The 19,665-nt window shown below is 40.0% G+C and overlaps 1 protein-coding gene and 2 long non-coding RNA genes across 7 annotated transcripts in view; 1 reads left to right on the top strand and 2 right to left on the bottom strand.

Moving 5' to 3' along the window:
- Nucleotides 1–1,884, top strand: part of LOC128832353 (uncharacterized) — a 24,682-nt gene extending 22,798 nt beyond the window's left edge. Inside the window, exon 3 of the long non-coding RNA XR_008443969.1 lies at nt 708–1,884. This is a non-coding gene — a long non-coding RNA (uncharacterized LOC128832353). The remainder of the gene's footprint in view (nt 1–707) is intronic.
- The window catches only part of LZTFL1 (leucine zipper transcription factor like 1), a 16,821-nt gene extending 9,031 nt beyond the window's left edge, over nt 1–7,790 (bottom strand). Inside the window, exons 1-5 of one of the 5 annotated variants that reach the window (XM_054019644.1) lie at nt 7,699–7,790; nt 5,641–5,765; nt 2,904–3,098; nt 2,430–2,490; nt 1,891–1,959 (exon numbers count right to left, since the gene is read on the bottom strand). In XM_054019644.1, the coding sequence (XP_053875619.1) occupies nt 1,891–1,959; nt 2,430–2,490; nt 2,904–3,098; nt 5,641–5,765; nt 7,699–7,701 (453 nt within the window). In that variant the 5' untranslated portion in view covers nt 7,702–7,790. The other 4 variants (XM_054019643.1, XM_054019642.1, XM_054019646.1 and 1 more) reach the window with 4 other exon arrangements.
- A 4,121-nt stretch (nt 7,791–11,911) lies between these two features.
- LOC128832354 (uncharacterized) overlaps nt 11,912–19,665 on the bottom strand; it is a 43,272-nt gene continuing 35,518 nt past the window's right edge. The window contains exons 2-3 of the long non-coding RNA XR_008443970.1: nt 18,840–18,869; nt 11,912–16,386 (exon numbers count right to left, since the gene is read on the bottom strand). This is a non-coding gene — a long non-coding RNA (uncharacterized LOC128832354). The remainder of the gene's footprint in view (nt 16,387–18,839; nt 18,870–19,665) is intronic.

A 19,665-nucleotide genomic window follows, 5' to 3' on the forward strand; every position in this document is an offset into this window, starting at 1 on the left:
TTTATATTCCAATTGATTTTATAATTATATGATAAACATGAGAAAGTAAGCAATTGTTCAGTAATAGTGGCTGTGACACTTTTCTATTTTTATGTCTGATGTTGTAATCAAGTAATTTTTAAGTGAGGTGAAACTTGGGGTACGCAACACAAATCAGACCTCTGAAAGGGGTACAACAGTCTGGAAAGGTGGAGAGCCACTGTATTATGTCAACAGTTGGGGAATGAAATAGTTTAAATATTAAGGCTGTGATCCTACTGTTATTTATGTCTATGGACGTAGGACTGGAAGGGACCTCCTGAGTCATCAAGTTTGCAGGCCTGTCATACAATCCCTTTCATGCTTCACTTTAAACACGAGTAATTCCATTTAAAATTAACAATTACTCTCCTGCTTAAAGTTACTCACGTGCCTAAGTGTTTGCATGATTGAGGCCTAAAGAGCTTTCAAGTTCACTTTTATAGTTATATTTACCATGTTCACCTTGGTATTCTTTCTTTCAAGTATTTAGGAATAACTGGCACAGCACCACAAATAGTTTTCCCTACCTACTTTGACTTCTACTTAAACACAGTATCTGTAGAACCAACTATTTTATTAAATATCATACACAGTGGTATGATCAATGTATCTATATACGACTTCTGAATTCATTTACAACTTGTCTAACTACTGTTATATCTTTACATTTATAATTGTGTCATAAGGCCTTAAAAACCTTACTCCAGAATGAATGCTACACAACCAGAGAATGGACTTTTTCCTAGCTTACCACCTCAAGGAAATATCCTTCTCTTCAAACAATCCTGAAAACCTCTTCTCTGCACAGTGATTCCAGAAAAACTACTGACACCACGCTGCCGAGAAAGTTTGCTTTGCAACAACAGTTACCTTTCACGTGGGTGTTGTTCCTGCTGAGTCTGTCTGCTGCTTCCTATGTTTTGTGTCACAAAATGTGACAATGTTTTATTGGTCACAGTAAATTTACATTTCAGCTTTGAACCACCTTTGCAAAAAAAATTGTATTTGGATAAAAAAATGCAGTGTAATATTCTAATATGTAGTGTTGGATGTTCTAATTATATTCAGTTATAAACAAAAGTAAATTTGTTAAATGTTAATATTCACATTAAATATAAAAATTAAAACACATAGGAGTCTCCAGCTTCACTTGATCACTTGGTGACAGAGACAGAAAATACAGCTCATCACTGAAAAATCTCATGAGAGTCCATGCATTACTAAGTTCTTGAAAAGCTAGTTCTATTTCTTTATATTAAGTTTTTGGGTTATTTAGTAGTCTAAGTTTAATGAATCACCATTAAAAAAATTAATTTGCTTTACAACAAATTTGAAAATCTGTAACAAATAGGAAATTGGAAATTTGTAAAGTTGAAAGGCAAGTTCTAATTGTTTTCCTTTTAAACTGTGGTTCAATTAGAATTTAATTTAAACTACTGCAAAAATAAAAATGAAAAAAAAATAGAATTTGACTTTGAAAATCTCCAATATCCCATTCATGCCAATGATGAGCTGCATTACTTGTGTTTCAATCTACTTCCCAGCAGGAAGTCCAGTCTTATGAAATATCAGCAAAACATCAGCTCCACTAATCCTATTCATTAAATAGAGAAACTGTAACAGTAATCGTTTTTTCTAAAATGCATGCAAAATAAGTTTTAATATTTGCAATACATTAAATGCCAAAGCACATAATTTAATGAAGTGTTTCATTTATTAAAGTGACTGTAGTTTTGTAGCGTATTAGAGTGCATTCTAAATGGTGTCTAATGTATTATGCAAACCCTGATTACTGGGTAGCATCCTAAGTTCAGTTGAATAAATTAAATGCTCATGAACTCCAAATATGTCAAGGGAAAGAATTCTTACCTTGTTTAGCAGCTCTGAACCACCTTCATTTAATGGCGCAAGTTTAGGCTTAATGAGCTCTGAACTGGGCTAAAGTAATGACAAAGACAAAAAATTTAAAATGATGTGTTTTCTTTCTAGCTTTTTTTTAGTAAATAAAATATTTCTCCAACTCTATCCTTTCTGCTGTCTGGTGAAATGCAACCAATGATTGCTTATTCTGAATTAATTTTATTATTTGTTCAGACTTGGGCTCTCTCATTAAAACTAACAAATCTTATATAACTTGTTTTCAATTTTTAAAATATTTGCAGAGTAGGGGGTCGGGATCTGTGTTCAAGTTGCCACTTGAGCACGTTCAGCGTACGCTAAGAAGTGACTATATATAGATTTTGGAGCTTAACTTTAGGCTGCTATTTTTGAAAATCTTTAAAGGTTACTTCTAGCATAAATACCTTTCCTCTTAAGCACAAGGAAATAGTCTATAGTAAACATATTTAACATGTGTAGTGGATTTATAAGACATTTGATTATAGTATTTTAGAGTAACAAATCTCTACCTTCTTGTTTGAAGATGTAAATTCAGCCTTTTCAAATTCAGCAACTTGCTCTAACAATTCTCTTGGAGAGAAAAATAAAGTGAAACATTAAGTTTATTAGACAAATAATCTTGTTAAACAATTTACAAGTCTGCTGCTGTGCTTCTTATTCAAGTAAGACTTCAATTAGGTGCACAGGATCAAATCCTAGATCAGTACAAAAAAGGCAACATAAGTATGCCCTATATACAAATAAAAATAAATAAGCAAGTTCTAGGCAAGCAGGATTATTATTTACATTGGCAAATCACTTCATGAAGAAGTTAAAATCATCATCTTTTAATTGAAAAATTGCATCTCAAATTAAATTGTCATTGGTATAATATACCACTAAAATAATTTTCTAAGATTAGGAGCTGAACCTAATAGTATTTAGTCACTTTAAAGGTATCAGTGAAACTATTCTCTATTTCTATATAATTCAAATGTGGTTACCGATTTTCCAGCTCAGAGATGTCAGTCTGTAACTTAAGGTACCACTTCTCAGCCTGAGAAAAGAGTTGGCGTAGAAGTAACACATTGGTGTATGCCGTGTTAATGAGTTCGGATTCCACTTCACTGTGTACCACAGTCTGCAACCCATCCAACATTTCTGTCACCTCATCTATTGTGAAAGTCTCCTCCACCAGCCTAAACAGAAAAGTCACATGTATCATAAAAATAACAATCCAATCCAAAAAACTTCACGAGATCAGATAATGCTTGCAGCTAACAAAAGGACCTTTTAAAAAAAGCCGTGTCGATGTTTGCGGTATGATGCTGTTGAGAAAAAGGTAAGTGTCTTTCTGGCATGTATTAACAGTAGTGTTGTATGTAAGACACAGGAGGTAATTGTTCTGCTCTGCTGCGCTGGAATACCGTGTCTAGTTTTGGGCACCACATTTTACGAAACAAGTGCACAAGATGGAAAGAGTCCCCAGGAGAGCAACAAAAATGATAAGAAATTTAGAAAACATGACTTCTGAAGAAAGGTTGAAAAAGGTGGACAGGATTTGTCTAGAGACAAGAAGGCTGAGGAGGGACATGATAACGTCTTCAAATATGTAAAAGGTTGTTAGGAAGTGGATGCTGATCAATTTTTTTCCATGTCTACCGAGGGTAGGACAAGAAGTTTCCAGCAAGGGAGATTCAGGTTAGATATTAGGAAAAACATTAACTATAAGAACCTGTTCCAGTGCTTAACTGTCATCTAGGGAAGTTGTGGAATCCACATCATTGGATGTTTTTAGAAACAGGTTAGACCTGTCAGGGATTGTGCAGTGGCAGGCTAAAAAAAATTAACAGAATATTAGAAATCATTAGGAAAGGGATAGATAAGAAGACAGAAAATATCATAATGCCACTATACAAATCCATGGCATATCCACAGCTTGAATACTCCATGCAGTCCTGGTCAACTTTGTGATGCTAGTAAACCAAGGGCCAGCTCTGGCCAAGGCCGTAGGCGTTAGCTTAGAACTGAGAAACTCATAGCTGGAAACCAAACCAGCTCACCTGTATGTTAGTTTTGTTCAAAATAGGTATTAGTCTTCTAAGAACGTATTTAGTGTTTAGACTCTATGAAATGCTTGTAAATTGCTTTAATCTCACTAATTTCACTTGTAATGTCTATATTCCATGCTATAAGGAAATATGTAAGTTTTGCTTTATAGCTTTAAAAATATTTGCTCTGAACTTGTGAACCCAGGCACGGGCCATTAAGAATCATCACAATACAAAGGACTGATGAATGGCCCTATCACAGCTCGGAAATGAGCTGGTCTCATCGACTGGAAGGCCAAATGTAAAAGATAAAACAGGGTCACAGGAAAATGTGTCATCTTTTTGCTGTTTGAACTCCCACAGGGCCAGAGTCTCTAAACTGAAGCGAGAGATCCTCCAGGTTTATCCCTGGGTTTACCCTGAAAGACATCTTGAATTGACAGATTACTATAACTCTGTCACTCTTAGGATTTAGGCTGCAACTACTTTGTGTTATACGCTTGCTTGGTTTAACTTGTAAATGGCTCTTTTATTTCTTTTTCCTAGTTAATAAACCTTTAGTTAGTTTATTACAGAATTAGCTACAGGCATGGTCTTTGGTGCAAGATCTAGGGTACCAATTTTCTGAGGTAAGCGACTGGTCTCTTGGGACTGGAAGAAACCTGAATATTTTATAACTTTTGGTGTAAGTGACCATTAATCACTAAGTCCAGCTTGCCTGGATGGCAAGATAGACGAGAGAGCCTAAGGGGACTGTCTGTGATTCTATGGTAAGACTGATATAGTGATCCAGGAGTTCACATTTGTAACTGGGTTGGTGAAATCTAGTTGTAAAACATACCACCAGTTTGGGATGTCTGCCCTGTTCTTGACAGTCTGGTCTGAGGTAGGCACTCATGGTCATGAGCCCGTCCAGACAGCATGACATCCCCATCTCAAAGAAGATATAATAGAATTGGAAAAGGTACAGAAAAGGACAACACAAGTTATTAGGGATAAGGAAGAGTTTACAGAGATTAAAAAAGACTAGGACTGTTCATCTTAGAAAATAGATGACTAAGGGGATGTATGATAGTGGTCTATAAGATAAGGAACGGTGTGGAGAAAGTGAACAAGGGAGTGTTATTTACCCCATCACATAATTTGAGACCCATGAAATTAATAGGCAACAGTTCTAAAACAAACAAAAGGCAGTACTACTTCACACAACACACAATTAACCTGTGGAACTCATTTTCAGGACACGCGAAGGTCAAAAGTATAACTGGGTTCAAAAAAGAATTAGCTAAATTCATGAAGGATAGGTTCCTCCATCAGCTAGGATGGTCAGAGATGCAACCCCATGCTCTGGATGTCCCTAAACTCTGATTGACAGAAGGTGGGACTGGACTACAGGGGATGGATCACTCGATAGTTGCCCTGTTTTGATTATTCCCTCTGATGCACTGGCCACCCTCGGAGAACAGGATACTAGGCTAGATAGACCATTGGTCTGGCCCAGTATGGCCATTCTTATGTTTTCCTTGGCAGGGATATACAGACCCATTGCATACAAATTAGCTATCTTACATACATGTGAAGTCAAACATATTTGATACATAATTTAACAGATGCCTCAGGATTAATCCTTGGCAAAAGAGTCTTGCTCTCCTCAGGCTTTTGCTTTATCATTATTCCCTCCTCATGGTACCTGCTGTCCTTAAGATCCTGAAAGCAAGAATCCACTGTCTTGAGACGGAGGCCACGCTTGGAACGAGCGAAGCGCATGTAATTGATCACTTCATTCTGGTGGTGATCATTTAGACCCAGCTCCGCCTGTGGATCAGGGGACACAGTAAAGGTTAACATATATATGAGAACAGGAGTACTTGTGGCACCTTAGAGACTAACAAATTTATTAGAGCATAAGCTTTCGTGGACTACAGCCCACTTCTTCGGATGCATATAGAGTGGAATAAATATTGAGGAGATATATATACACACATACAGAGAGCATGAACAGGTGGGAGTTGTCTTACCAAGTCTGAGAGGCCAATTAAGTAAGAGAAAAAAACTTTTGAAGTGATAATCAAGATAGCTCAGTACAGACAGTTTGATAAGAAGTGTGAGAATACTTACAAGGGGAGATAGATTCAATTTAAAACTGAAGCTTCTCTCTTAACATCTCAGATAATTAAATCTGAACAATTTTTTACAAATAGGATTGACTTTACACTATTGTTTATGCTTATTTACTGTGTGCATTTCTGAGTCAGCTAAGATAATGAAAATAGCTTTGGAATGCTCATCTTTTTTTGGGGTGGACAGAAATTGATGATTTTTGGGGAAAAAATTGACTTTTTAAATTTAAATCAGTTTTTAAAATTTTATTATTTAAATTATAATAAGTTTTTCTTTTAAAAATAAACCTGTTTAAAATTAAATCTGAATTTAATAAAAAGTATGTTAAGGCCTAAAAATAATAATCATCTCTTAAAACAGTTAAATGAAAAATAAATATGCTGAATCCATCAGCCTCTAGCAAAGGCTTCTTTTCTATATACATAATAAGGAAATAAACCTAACTTCTGAGGTCAAGCTTTATAAACATGATACAACAGGTCATGTAGTATTAAGCACTTGTTTTGTTTAATAAAAATAAATTTTATATGCTGTTTTGTGTGATAAATTTCAGTTACTATCCTAATTCAGCTTGACACATGTCATTATTGAAAAGTTAGTAAATAAGCAATATATTATTCACCATTTTCTAACATATGAAAAACGTACACTTAATTAGAATCTGAAAACATTAAGCTATGTAATTCCTTAAATAAATGTATGTAGTTCCAGTGTACCCTCCTAGGTAGCATAAAGATGTACCAAATCTAGTGTAAAAGCTCTATTTACTTGTAAATCAACATGTTGTAATAGTTGTATCATCCAATGAGACTGCACCACTTTTTTTAGAAAACCACTGAAGTACAAATGGAAAAGTTGTTTACAATTGATGATTTAACTTGAGGCAGGGAAAGGTTCGGTTTGAATCCAAAGCTAAAAGTGGATTTAACGGCAGCCAAGAAAACGACACTGGATTCCTAACAGCGATAAAACCAACTCACACTGTTTTCTTGCAAGCCTGACAGCATTTGCTGTTGTTCGCAAAGCCCCAGCTCCCAGGGCCGGGTGATTTACCTGACAAGCTTAAGTTTTGTTTAGAGAAGCAAAGTAAGTTTCCAACCCTCAGGGTTGTGGAGAAAAGCTTGAAAACGTGACCCTGTCCCTGCCAGGCGAATCCTGAGCGAACACTGTGGGCTGCTTTCCAACTGCCGCTCTTGCTTTCTCGGCCAGTCTCCTGATGCCTGCGCCTGAGGCTGGGAATCATAACAATGGCGCCTACAGTGGCAGCTCCTGCTCGACCTGACCACGACTGACGGCTCGGGCAAAGCCACCCTGGCGCCGCTCGACTAAGCCGCCCCCGGCCTGGGCCAGCAGCCGCCCGGGGACTTGGGGGCGGGGTTCAGCGCCTGGTCCCGGGCCGCCCCGCGCGGAGGGATGAGATGGGGGCGCGTCTTTGCATCAGCCTGAGCATCTCGGCCGTTATCCGGCGGGGCTCCCCTGCGGGGATGGGCGGGGCCATGTCCCGGCCCGCTCGCTCCTGACGGCCCCAGTGGCGCTGACCCCGCAGAGGATGCGGGGAGGCGGGCTCAGCATGGTCCCAGAGCCGGTACCGTCCCCAGATAGGCCCGGAGGCAACTTCGTTACTCACCATAGCGATTCTAACGGGTACCTGGAGGCGACGGTTGATTATACAGCGACGGTTGCCATGGAGAACAAAACCTCGCGAGCCCTGTACTACCATCTCATTGGAAGATTCTCGTTCACGTGGCCGGAAGTAAGGGGGCGCGGCAGCCTAAGGGATTCTTTTCTGCCTTGCGCGGATTTTAGGGGGACACGTTAGTGGCTGTGGCGGTTTCCAAGGGAGACGGAGCCGCGATTTGCTCCCGGAACTCCCGCCCCCTTCACATTGCACGTGCCCAATAGCTCGTCTCTCGCGCTCTCTGCACTGAATGCGTTGATTTGAGCGCCCAGGCCAGAAGGGGGCGCGCGCCTCCCTTCCACAGCGACCGCTGCTCACCTCGCCCGTTGTCTCACTGGTCCCCCGTTTAACACGTTGCCGATGGGGCGCAGTCCTGGCTCCTGCGGAGCCACATGGGGCTGGCTGTGACGCTAACCCTCAGTGGCCAGGATCCTCCCCTAGGTTGCCTGCTTCACACGGAGGGGGCGTGGCTGATCCCCTGCAGCCTGGTGCTGCAACGAGGGGTGCTGCTTCACTCCCTGGCTTGAAGGGGTTTCCATTATATGCAGGGGTTACAGGGTTGGTTCCATTATATGCAGGGTTGGTTCAATAGCTCTCAGCACCCCCACCCCCATACACATTGTTCTAGTGCCCCTGTCCCTGCCTTGCAAAGGGGGAAAGGTGGTGTGTGGTGCAGAGCCGCGACTGCTTCACACCTGTGTAACTTCCTCAACAGCAAGCCAGTTGGTCCCCACTCCAGCACAGCAGCCAGAGCGGAGCTGGGTGTGGCAATAGCTAGGGCTTTGCTTTGCTTAATGCTCTGAATGTAGGAGACAGGTGACAGGGCGTCTTTTGTTTAAAAGAACAAGGGGCTGCCGAGTCTGGCTGGCTGCAGAGAGGAAAGGATGGCAATGCAAAGCCAGAGGAGCCATGTTGATTAATTAGGAGAAACCATACGATGTTGAAGCCAATCTCGTGGACGTTTTTTTTTGGGGGGGGGAGAAGAGGCTGAAACCGGATTTTTGAGCCCCTGAAGTTGTCAATACTGAGTTAGGCAATCACGAATCACCTCTGGCATTAGCAAAGCCCTCCATCTTCCACCTCCCCCAAGCCCCTTTTTCTGCCAGATAGTCCTTGGTTTTCAAAAATTAACAGGCTCAGTTGAATCAGAGGCACATGAGGAAACTACGGCATTAATCAGTGTTGCCAATCCCACCGTCTCATAAAGCAAGAGACAAACTATTAATAATCAGGAGATTTGGTATATAAATCACGAGTTGCTGTTTTTTCAAACATAAACCAATATAGATCTATTGATGGTTATAAACCTCACTAGTGGCTTCTTTACTTTCTAACAGGTCAGAGCTCTTTGCAAAAACTATATGACTGCACCTGAAAATGCTTTACAAAAATCTTTTAGAAATCCTACTTGTTATTGCCAGATTATCTTAAAAAACTATCATATTGTCCGAGATATGTCAGATAAACATCTTCTGCCCATATATAGAAGTAAGGGAAGTATAAGTATTCACTCTTCTTTGAGCTCTTTGAGGTAGTCTTGATTAAACAGGAAGCTCTCAAAGACAGGGTTGGCCCTTGAACAGTTGGGGTCTTCTATGAACAATGAAACAGGAGATTATGTGGCTGATTCTTCACTGCTTTGTGCCATATGTAAAGTGAAGTGAATATAAAAACCAGTTTTGTTACATCTTACACCCATTTTTCATAGGTCTAAAGGACAGCTCTAGGTACAAGGCAATGGAAAATCAGCCCTTTGTTTTTTAGCTCATAGATCAGATGAAGCACAATTGTGATATATCTGATACTATGGCGTGACTCATCCCCCATCACCCCTCCCCCTCGCCTCTTTTGGCTCCCCATAGATCTCGCTATCTCCCTAAGCGCCCCATCTGGCTGCAGCTGCCTCCCTGGGCTCCCCATCACTCCCAGGGTCTGCTGCCCCAACATCCCATTGCCCTGACCTCGCACAGCCTCGCTCCTCTTGACCACGGTGCCCCATAGTGCCTGGAGAGTGGCAGCTGCTGCCTGAGTGTCCAGTTCTGAAGGCAACGCCGCCACCAGTAGCAGTGCAGAAGGAAGGGTGGCATGGTATGCCTTCTGGGCTGTATCTGGCAGCAGCACTGCCTTCAGAGCTGGGCAGCCAGAGAGCGGTGGCTGTTGGTCTGGTGCCCACCTCTGAAGGCAGCACTGCCAGCAGCAGCAATGCAGAAGGAAGGGTGGCAATACCAGACCATGCCACCCTTCTTTCTGCACTGTTGCTGGTGGCGGTGCTGCCTTCAGAGCTGGGCGCCTGGCCAGCAGCTGCTGCTCTCTGGCCACTCAGGCCGGGCTGCTCAGGGATGAGTTTCTGAGCCTGGGGGCTCCCTCAGCCATACACACCCTGACCTTACTGCGCATGGAAAGGGAAGGACCCAGGGTTGGCCCACTGACTACGCAGAGGTGAGTCCTGCTGCCTGCCTCTCCTGGCCAGGCTGGCAGCTCTGGGTGGCATTGCCCGCTCCCCACCTGGCTGGATAGGGCCTCCAGACCCAGGCTTGCCTGCACTCACTCCCACACAGGCAGTACTCTGATGGCGCCCCCCTGACCTCAGTGCCTTGGGCAGTCACCCACGTCTCCAACCCCTAAGTCTGGCCTGGTCCAGCCCCACCCCAGCTACTGGGACACAAACAGGGAGCTCAACAGAGATGCCGCTGACGCTGAGTCCAATGCAAAAGCTGACTACACACATGCCTGTTGCTCAGCTAACCCCCTAGGAGCCGTGATTGTTCACATGCCAGATTATGTCTTCTGAACACAAGGAAGCTGCACAAGATTTCTTCTTGTCAATTTATGAGAAGCTTCATGTGAATCACGCCAGTAGAAAAAAAATTCCTGAGATTTGAGAGTTCTATCATGAGTGAGGCTTACTTTCAGTTAGAAATCCAATAAACTGGCAAGAGTTGGTATGTCTGGTATTTTCTGCTCTCACGCTGGAGAGTGTCTGATTGCAGTAAGTGCCCTTATATCACACATTACAAACATTGGGCCGGAACTGGGTCACCATGCTTGCGCAAATAGCCCAGCTGAAGTTAGGAAGCTCTGATCCTGCACTCTGTGGTGCTGAGTTTAATCTGGTATAACAGAGGGGAGAATCAGGTCCAATAAAGCCAGGAATACTTAATTACACATGCCATTGTTTGGCTTAGAGCTAAAGTGTAAAATGATTATTATTGTTAACTCAAAAATAACAGGAGTACTTGTGGCACCTTAGAGACTAACAAATTTATTAGAGCATAAGCTTTCGTGGGCTACAGCCCACTTCTTCGGATGCATATAGAGTGGAACATATATTGAGGAGATATATATGCACACATACAGAGAGCATGAACAGGTGGGAGTTGTCTTACCAAGTCTGACTTATGCTCTAATAAATTTGTTAGTCTCTAAGGTGCCACAAGTACTCCTGTTATTTTTGTGGATACAGACTAACACGGCTGCTACTCTGAAACCTGTCATTGTTAACTCAGAAAATGGAGAGCTAAAGATTACTAGCCCTAGAATAATTTGAAAGAACTTGAAATCATTGAGGTCCCTTGTTTATAATATTTTGGAACTTGTTTGGACTAGGGCTGTAAAGCAATTAAAAATTAATCATGATTAATCACGCTATTAAAATAATAGAATACCATTTATTGAAATATTTTTGATGTTTTTCTATATATTCAAATATATAACTTAGGGCTTACAATACATTTGTAAGTTCAACTTTCATGATAAAGAGATTGTACTACAGAACTTGTATTAGGTGAATTGAAAAATACTATTTCTTTTGTTTTTTACACTGCAAATATTTGTAATAAAAATAAATATAAAGTAAGCACTGTACACTTTGTATTCTGTGTTGTAATTGAAATAGATATATTTGAAAATGTAGAAAAACATCAAAAATATTTAATACATTTCAATTTGTATTCTATTGTTTAACAGCATGATTAATCACGATTAATTTTTTTGAGATAATCGAGTGAGTTCACTGCGATTAATCAACAGCCCTAATATGGACAAATGAGCACATGTTTTGGTTAGTGCTGAATAAAACTGAAACTTAGACCCTCCCAAGGTTTGTTTAAACTAATATTGTGCACCACATATTAAGCAAAAACACAAAACCAAAGCAGCAGGATAAAATAAATGTTATTTATTTTTAGAAGCATACATGAAATGACATGATAAAGTAAAAGCACTGTTTTTCTCACAGCAAAATATGTATGAGTTTGACACTAGTTTAGAGAGTTTATACTGTTTTTTGCACATTAAAAAACCATACCAGTTTTAGGTCCAGATTCTTATTTACAGTTAAGTTTCTTTACACCACTGTGGTAGTGTAAAGGGGCCTTAGCGTAAGCGAGAATCTGGCCCTTATTATTAGATCTTTTTCTTTCCATAGCAGCCATTTAAAAATGGAGTTGTACAATTCTCCTGTGAAAGCACATTAGTAGTTAGCACTTTATCCAATCTAACATAGCCATCTATCTAGATCAGTTGTCAAACTGGGGTTGCCAAGGGCTGGTATTAGTCTTGCTGGGGCCCAGGGCCGAAGCCTGAGCCCCACTGGCCGGGGCCAAAGCCCAAGGGCTTCAGGACTGAGTGCGTGTGTGTGTGTGTGGGGGGGGGGGAGGGCCTCAGGGTACAGGCCCCCTGCCTGGGGCTGAAGCCCTTGGGATTTGGCTTTGTCTCTCCCATCCAGAGCAGTGGGGCTCTGGCTTTGGCTTTGGCTCTGGCCCCTGTGTCTGGGACGGCAAGGCTCAGGCAGGCTCAGACTTTGGTCCCCCCACCTGGGGTCGTGTAGCAATTTTTGTTGTCAGAAGGGGGTCTCGATGTATTGAAGTTTGAGAACCTCATATCTAGATGTTTATATTGTGTTCATCACCATGGAATGCGAGCCCCTTGCACAATTAAACTAAATCCATGTTAGGGGTCTCCACAATTTTTGCAGTGGTTTTCATGTTCAAAGTACTTTATGGTAGATTATTAACTAATTAACTACACCCCTCTGAGGAATTATTATCTTCATTTTATAATCAGGGAACTGAGGCCTAGAGCTGGTAGATAACTTGTCCAGGGCGACAGAGGTAATTTTCTGTTCAGTTGATGTCCCTCTCCCTTTTTGATGCTTATATTACATTTATTAATCAGAGGAGTAGTCTTCTGCTGTAAGAAATGATGTCCAATTAACTTCTGTAATTTTTACAGGACAGATTGCAACTAAAACATGAAAGTGAGATATTACCATCATTAAAAGATATGAAATAACTGAAAAAATGTTACTAAGTAAAGTTGTGCTTCAAGTTGTTGGTAGTAAGCAACATTAATTTTATCTAAACTTGATGGATTCACTATAATTTCAGATACACTATTGTGAAAGGCATTTATAATATTCTTTTTTGTTGCTTAATTGGTGTGCTTTATTTGCTTTTGGTAGGAACCTGCTACTCTTTACACATTTGAAAGAACAGAATATGTTTAGTGCTTAGGGCAAGTAACTGGGAGTTAGGAATCGTTGGTTCTAGTCATAGTTCTGTCAATGGCTTGCTGTATGACCTTGAGCAAATTACTAACTAGCTGTGTGCCTCAGTTTTTCTTGCTGTAAAATGAGAATGATAATGCTCAAGTACATTCAGATGTACTGAATGGAAATAGTTAATTTTAATTAACTAAACATGTAGTATTACAGGAGGAAAATATATGAATAGTGTATACAGAATGTACTTTGGGTGCAAATGTCTTCTGTTTTGTTTTTTAAACATTTATTTTAAGAAAAATCTCATGGAAGTGCTTGAGAGTTGAGAACCACTGAAATTATTTTTTCCAATTTGAGCTACTGTTAACAAAACCCTATATCCTGCTTTTTCCAGAAATGGCCTGTTTTTTCATATGATGTTTTGGTATCCCAGGAACTTCTTTTTGAGATACCTGGGATATACTGGTTTTTCATTTAATCAGTCAACATGTTCAGATTTTTTCTTTATAATAAAATGTTTGTTCAGGACATAGTGCCATACTAAGTTGAATTTGCTCTGTGTTTACCAGGAGCAAACAATCCAGGGGAATGAGTGTTCAGTGTGATGAACAATGTCTGGAGTGAAAAGAAAAAATTCTGATGAGTTTATATACTATCAGAACTGTTCATTTGCTCAAAATAAAGGTTAAGACACCTGTTTATTGTTTCATGATAGATTCACTCAGAACATTAATATTTTATGAGGGAAAAATCCTCCAAAATATGCATATGTTGCTGTTGAGTCAGAAGCTGGTAGTAGTGACACCAATATACTTTTAAAAAAGTATAATTGTCTTTTGAGTGAATATTTTGCACTCTTAAAAATATTGATAGACTAGTGCCTGATTTTTCAGCTTGAAAATATGAGCATCTTAGATATCATGAAAATGTACAGATAGTCTTTTTTGCAATACGTATCCTTTATTTCATTATCCATAATGCTCTGTGTCAGTCTTTATGGTTTATCATTAAAACTGTAGAAAAGGACATTTTAAAATGCATATTTCTGACTGATTTTGTGCTCCCATGTGGTCTGAGCTAAAGCCCACTGAAGTCAATAAAAAGTCCCCCATTGACTTCAATTGGCTTTAGATGAGGCCAACGATATCAAGTCCCTACAGAATACTTAACACACGGACCATTGACTAAATTACTCCTGTGGAAGCATCATTTTCGGTTATATTTGATCTGTCAAGTCAGAATGCCTTAGTTGTGTGCATAGTCTAGCCATATACTAAAATCAGTATAGAAAGTTTGTTGAACAAAATTTACCACTGCCTTTCAGAATGAAACAACACCCTCTTTCAGTTATTGTTTCCAAAATACCCCAAACCACTGACTAGTTTATATGAACTGGAATGTTCAGTTTAAAAATCAGGGCTTTGGAGCGGAGCCCAGAGCTGGAGTGCGGAGCAGCTCCGGAGCAGTGGAGCTGCAGGTTTTTGCCTGGAGCTTGCTCCGGAGCACAGCTCCAAAGCCCTGTTAAAAATATAAAAGTTGGTTTTGTGTTACATAAAGCCAAAGCAAGAGCAGAAACCACAAACTTCACAATCCTCACTCCTAGCATTTAAACATGTATTGAGATTTTGATGTTCAAAATATTCTGTGAATTTTCAAGCCTGAAGGGTAGACCTTCAGCTTAGTAAAACAATTTTTTTTTGTCTTTTCAGTGGTTCCAGAATTGATGAATCACAGCTTATAGATGAGAGAAGGGCACTGGTATGAAAATTATTGCTAATTTTAATGTCAGCTGAGAGTCTATAAAAGGAACAAGAAGGAAATGATGGTGGGTATCCACGCTCTTCTTAGTAAAGTAATCAAGTTTAAATAGGTTGACAAGTAAATACTATTACCATATTTGGTTGCAATAATGGGTTCCAAATGCTCCAGGAATAAACACATTGCAGGTCTGAGAGGACTTGTTGTTCCTATTCTGTGCTCTGAAAGAAGGTACTGAGTCAAGTAGGTTTGCAATTTAAAAGGAGTAATAAAAAACATATACTGTATATATTCACAAGCCGAATATTTTTGGTAAAAAAGTGCCGCATCAAAGAGCGGGGGTTGGCTTATAAATGGGTCTACACCAAAATTTAATGATTTTAAACTCTATGGAATCATTGAATTGAATATCTAATACATTGTCGTTTTGTTTACCTGGAGTGTCTGCAGGCATGGAGCCCCTCAGCTCCCTGTGGCCTCAGTTCGCCGTTCCCAGCCCAATGGGAGCTGCGGGAAGTGGCGCGCCATTGGCTTGAAAGGAATACTAAAAGAGCAGTGCTGCAGATCTGCATGACATTTGATCCATGCATTTCACAAAATACTATGCCTTACAAGCCAATCAGAAAAACACAATGAACGATAGTACTATAGCACTGGTGTCAGTCTGCTACTGTGTAATTTGATCTCTTTATGCATTTCTACCAATGGACCTCATAAATCTCGAGCCAATATGAAAATATAATGCGCAGAATCGATGGAATACTGAATAAAATTGAAATAGCCTGTTATCCCCACAGACATGCCAATCTACAGGGCTGCTTTGAAATAAACAAAGAACAATAATAATTTGACAGTGATAAAGCAGGTGACATTCCTATATAAAGTCCTACAAAATCTATAAACTACAATAATAATAATCTATTTTCATACTAGTATTTAAAATGAACAACGGTGAAATCAAAAGAAAAAGGTCTGCTTATCACGCAGCATTCAAACTTGAATATGCAGAAGCAAACAATAATTGTGCCGCTGCTTGTGAATTCTGTATCAATGAGAAGCAAGTAAAAGAATGGTGAAAAAATAAAACAACACTAAAAGACATGCCAAGAAGCAAGAAAAAATGTCCAACGAGGTGCGATTCATTTCCTGAGCTGGAGAAAGATCTCAGTAATTGGGTTGTTGAATGTTGACAAAATGGGTACATTGTCACTAGAAATGGAATTCGTCTGTGTGTTCTGCAAATGTCGAAAGATGACAAATACAAGTCAGTAAAGCCATCGATGTTTGTCGCATCAGCAGGTTGGTGTACTCGCTTCATGAACCATCATGGTCTCTGTCTTCGTCAGCGAACAAAGATAGCACAAAAGCTGCCGAGAGATCTGGAAGAAAAAAATCGAATCTTTCCAAAGGTTTATTATAAAATATCGAAAGGAATATGCATTTGAACTGTCACAAATAGGAAATATGGATAAAACACCGATGACATTCGCTCTCCCGAGCAATATAATGGTAACCAGTGTTGGTCAAAAAACAGTTTTAATTAAAACCACTGGCCATGAAAAGATCCATTTTATGGTGGTTTTATTGTGTTTTGCAAATCAATCAAAGCTCCCTCCTGTTGTTATTTTTAAAAGAAAAACTTTGCCTAAAAACATGAAATTTCCTGCTGGTGTCATCATACGTGCACACAAAAAGGGATGGATGGATGAAAGTGGGACTATTGAATGGCTGGAAAAAGTGTGGAATAAGAGGAGCACTTTTAAAGAAACCTGCTATGCTCGTTTGGGACATGTTCAGGGCACACAAGATGGATGAGGTGAAAAATGTGGCCAAAAATATGAAAACTACTTTGGCTGTAATACCTCGAGGCTTAACTTCAGTTCTACAACCGCTTGATGTCTGCCTGAACAAACCCTTTAAAGACAGGCTATGCAAAATGTGGTCTGAATGGATGTGTTCAGGCATGGCGAAGTTGACAAAAGGTGGGAATCTTATGAAGCCCGAAATCAATCTGGTCTCCCAGTGGATCAAGGACGCATGGGTGTCCATTCCCTCGGAAATGATTGAAAAATCATTTAGGAAATGCTGTATCAGCAATGCACTCGATGGGTCAGAAGATGATGCCATATTTGACGATGACACAACAGAGGCTGATGATGAGAAGGAATCTGAGTCTGAAGACGACACTGCCAACATCTATGATGACAATGCAGGTGCAGCTGTGACTGAAGCCGAGTTTAATGAACTGTTTGGTGAATCAGAGACGGATTCAGACTTTGAAGGATTTTAAGACTTTTTAAAGTCTCATATTGTTCTAAGTTACTTGTTTTAAATATCCATTTACTGATTTTAAATATTGACTGTAATTTTGAAGGTGAATACATATTTGTTCAGTTATTATTATAACAACAACAGGTCTTTCATTAGATTACATTAAAATAATTCTAGCAAAACTTTTGAGTGTTTCTTGTGATGCCAGCTTTTAAAATATAGCAGGGTTGGAAAACTTTGGCTCCCGGCCCGTCAGGGTAAGCCGCTGGCAGGTCGGGACATTTTGTTTACTTGGAGCGTCCGCAGGCACAGAGCCCCTCAGCTTCCAGTGGCCGCGGTTTGCCGTTCCCAGCCAATGGGAGCTGCGGGAAGTGGCACCACTTCCCGCAGCTCCCTTTGGCTGGGAAAGGCAAACTGGTCACTTCCTGCAGCACCCATTGGCTGGGAATGGCAAACCGCGGCAACTGGGAACTGAGGGGCTCCGTGCCTGTGAACCCTCCAGGTAAACAAAAAGTCCAGGCCCACTAGCAGCTTACCCTAACGGGCCAGGAGCCAAAGTTTGCCAACCCCTGAAATATAGGGTGGCTTATGAAAGGGTCATACAGTTTTTGCTATTTTTACCTATCCATCTTGGGGGGTCGGCTTATAAACAAACAAGCTAATGAACGAGTATATACAGTACTCATAGCTAGAGTGCTGATTTCTAGTGGATTAATTAATGTGTGTTCACCACTTTGAAGATATTGGGCCAGTTTCTGATATCAGTAATAGTTATGTAAAGCCAGAATAACGGAGAGCAAAATCTGGCCAATGAATGCTGTGTAACAGCTAATCAATTTATTAATTGCCTTGAAATCCTCCGATGGAAGGTTGGACAAAAATACTTATTATTATAGAGATTACTTGATAGCTAATGCTATAGTAAAATTTTCATAACAGCTTTGACGATAAACTGTTTACAAACACCTATAACTTCCTAAAAACATCACCACTGACTCCTGGGATTCCCCCTTTGTCACAATGTCAGAGATTGTGGTGGGTCAGGACACAAGAGAGATGGAGGGAAAAAGGCTCCTGGTACCCTCCCCACCCCCGAGGTTCTACAATTAAAGTTTTAAATAGTCAAAATAAACAAAAGTGAATGAATTTTTTTTTCAAGATTGGGTGCCTAGAGTTAGGTACCTATATAGGATCCTAAATAAAGCCATGATCCAGCAAAGCACTTAAGAACATGCTATATTAAAAAACAATTCCCAAACCTTCAGGCAGTATAGCCTGGTAGATAAAGCACTAAAATGGGACTTAGGAGACCTGAGTTTTATTCCCTACTTTGCCACTAGTCTGCTGTCAATAGGGATGTACGGGTATAAGGGTAGAACTTTAAGACAACTGAGTCAATTTCAGATTTAAACTGGTGTAAATGAGAGCAGAATTTTGCTAATTTTCATTCATTAGTTGCATGCATTTAAACTTTCGATGTCCCTCTGGATGTATTCATATAGGCAAGAAACATTCAACTATCAAAAAAAAAAAAAGCAAAGGACAAATGAATCAAGCTTACCAACGGTACAGGAGCCAGGGGCATCGCCTTCTGCTTCCAATAATGTAAAAGGGAAAGGGAAAAAAAGTTAATCAGAATAAGAACTCAATGAGTACCAATGGAAAATAAAGAAAACCACATCACCACCACTCTGTGATTCCATGTGATCATGCCAAGACATTACAAAATGGCCATTATTGTCGGAGATGTTTTCTAATGTGGTATTAGTTAGATATTTTACTTGTGCTAAGCATGGTTGCAACCATTTCTTTACTTTAACCCTGCTTGGTGAATCTAAGAGTGAGTCATTTTCTCCTTACCCACAGGACTGTGAAAATGATTGAACAATAAGTAGAAAGTGACAAGGGTACCGTGTTATCATTGGTATGAAAGTCTGTGGGTCTACTGTAATATTTTACGATACACAGTAAGTAAATAAATACTAATTTATTGTTATCATTATGGAATATATAGTAATAATACATTGTAGTTTCATAAGAGCTAAGAATAGCAATGTGCTTCTATGACACTTTGTACCTCAAAGCAGCACCCTGGAATCCCCATACTCACTCCTGTCATAATTATGATATATTTCATACAAAACATGCCATATAAGATATCATGTGAAAGGTCATGATCTGCTGAAACTCATTGTTCTATCCAAATATATATATCATTACTGTATATGAAGTTATGGGATTTTGCTGTATGGTTGTTACTGAAATATGTTGTAAGTTTGAGAGTCTCTACTGCTAGGTGGTGATCCACTCCCAGCAGGGAAGTTGTAAACAAGGGGTTTACAATACTGTAAGAGGGCTGCAAAAGCATCACACAATGAGGGATTGCT

The sequence above is a fragment of the Malaclemys terrapin genome, chromosome 2 (genome assembly GCF_027887155.1).
Source record: "Malaclemys terrapin pileata isolate rMalTer1 chromosome 2, rMalTer1.hap1, whole genome shotgun sequence".
Taxonomy (NCBI): domain Eukaryota; kingdom Metazoa; phylum Chordata; order Testudines; family Emydidae; genus Malaclemys; species Malaclemys terrapin.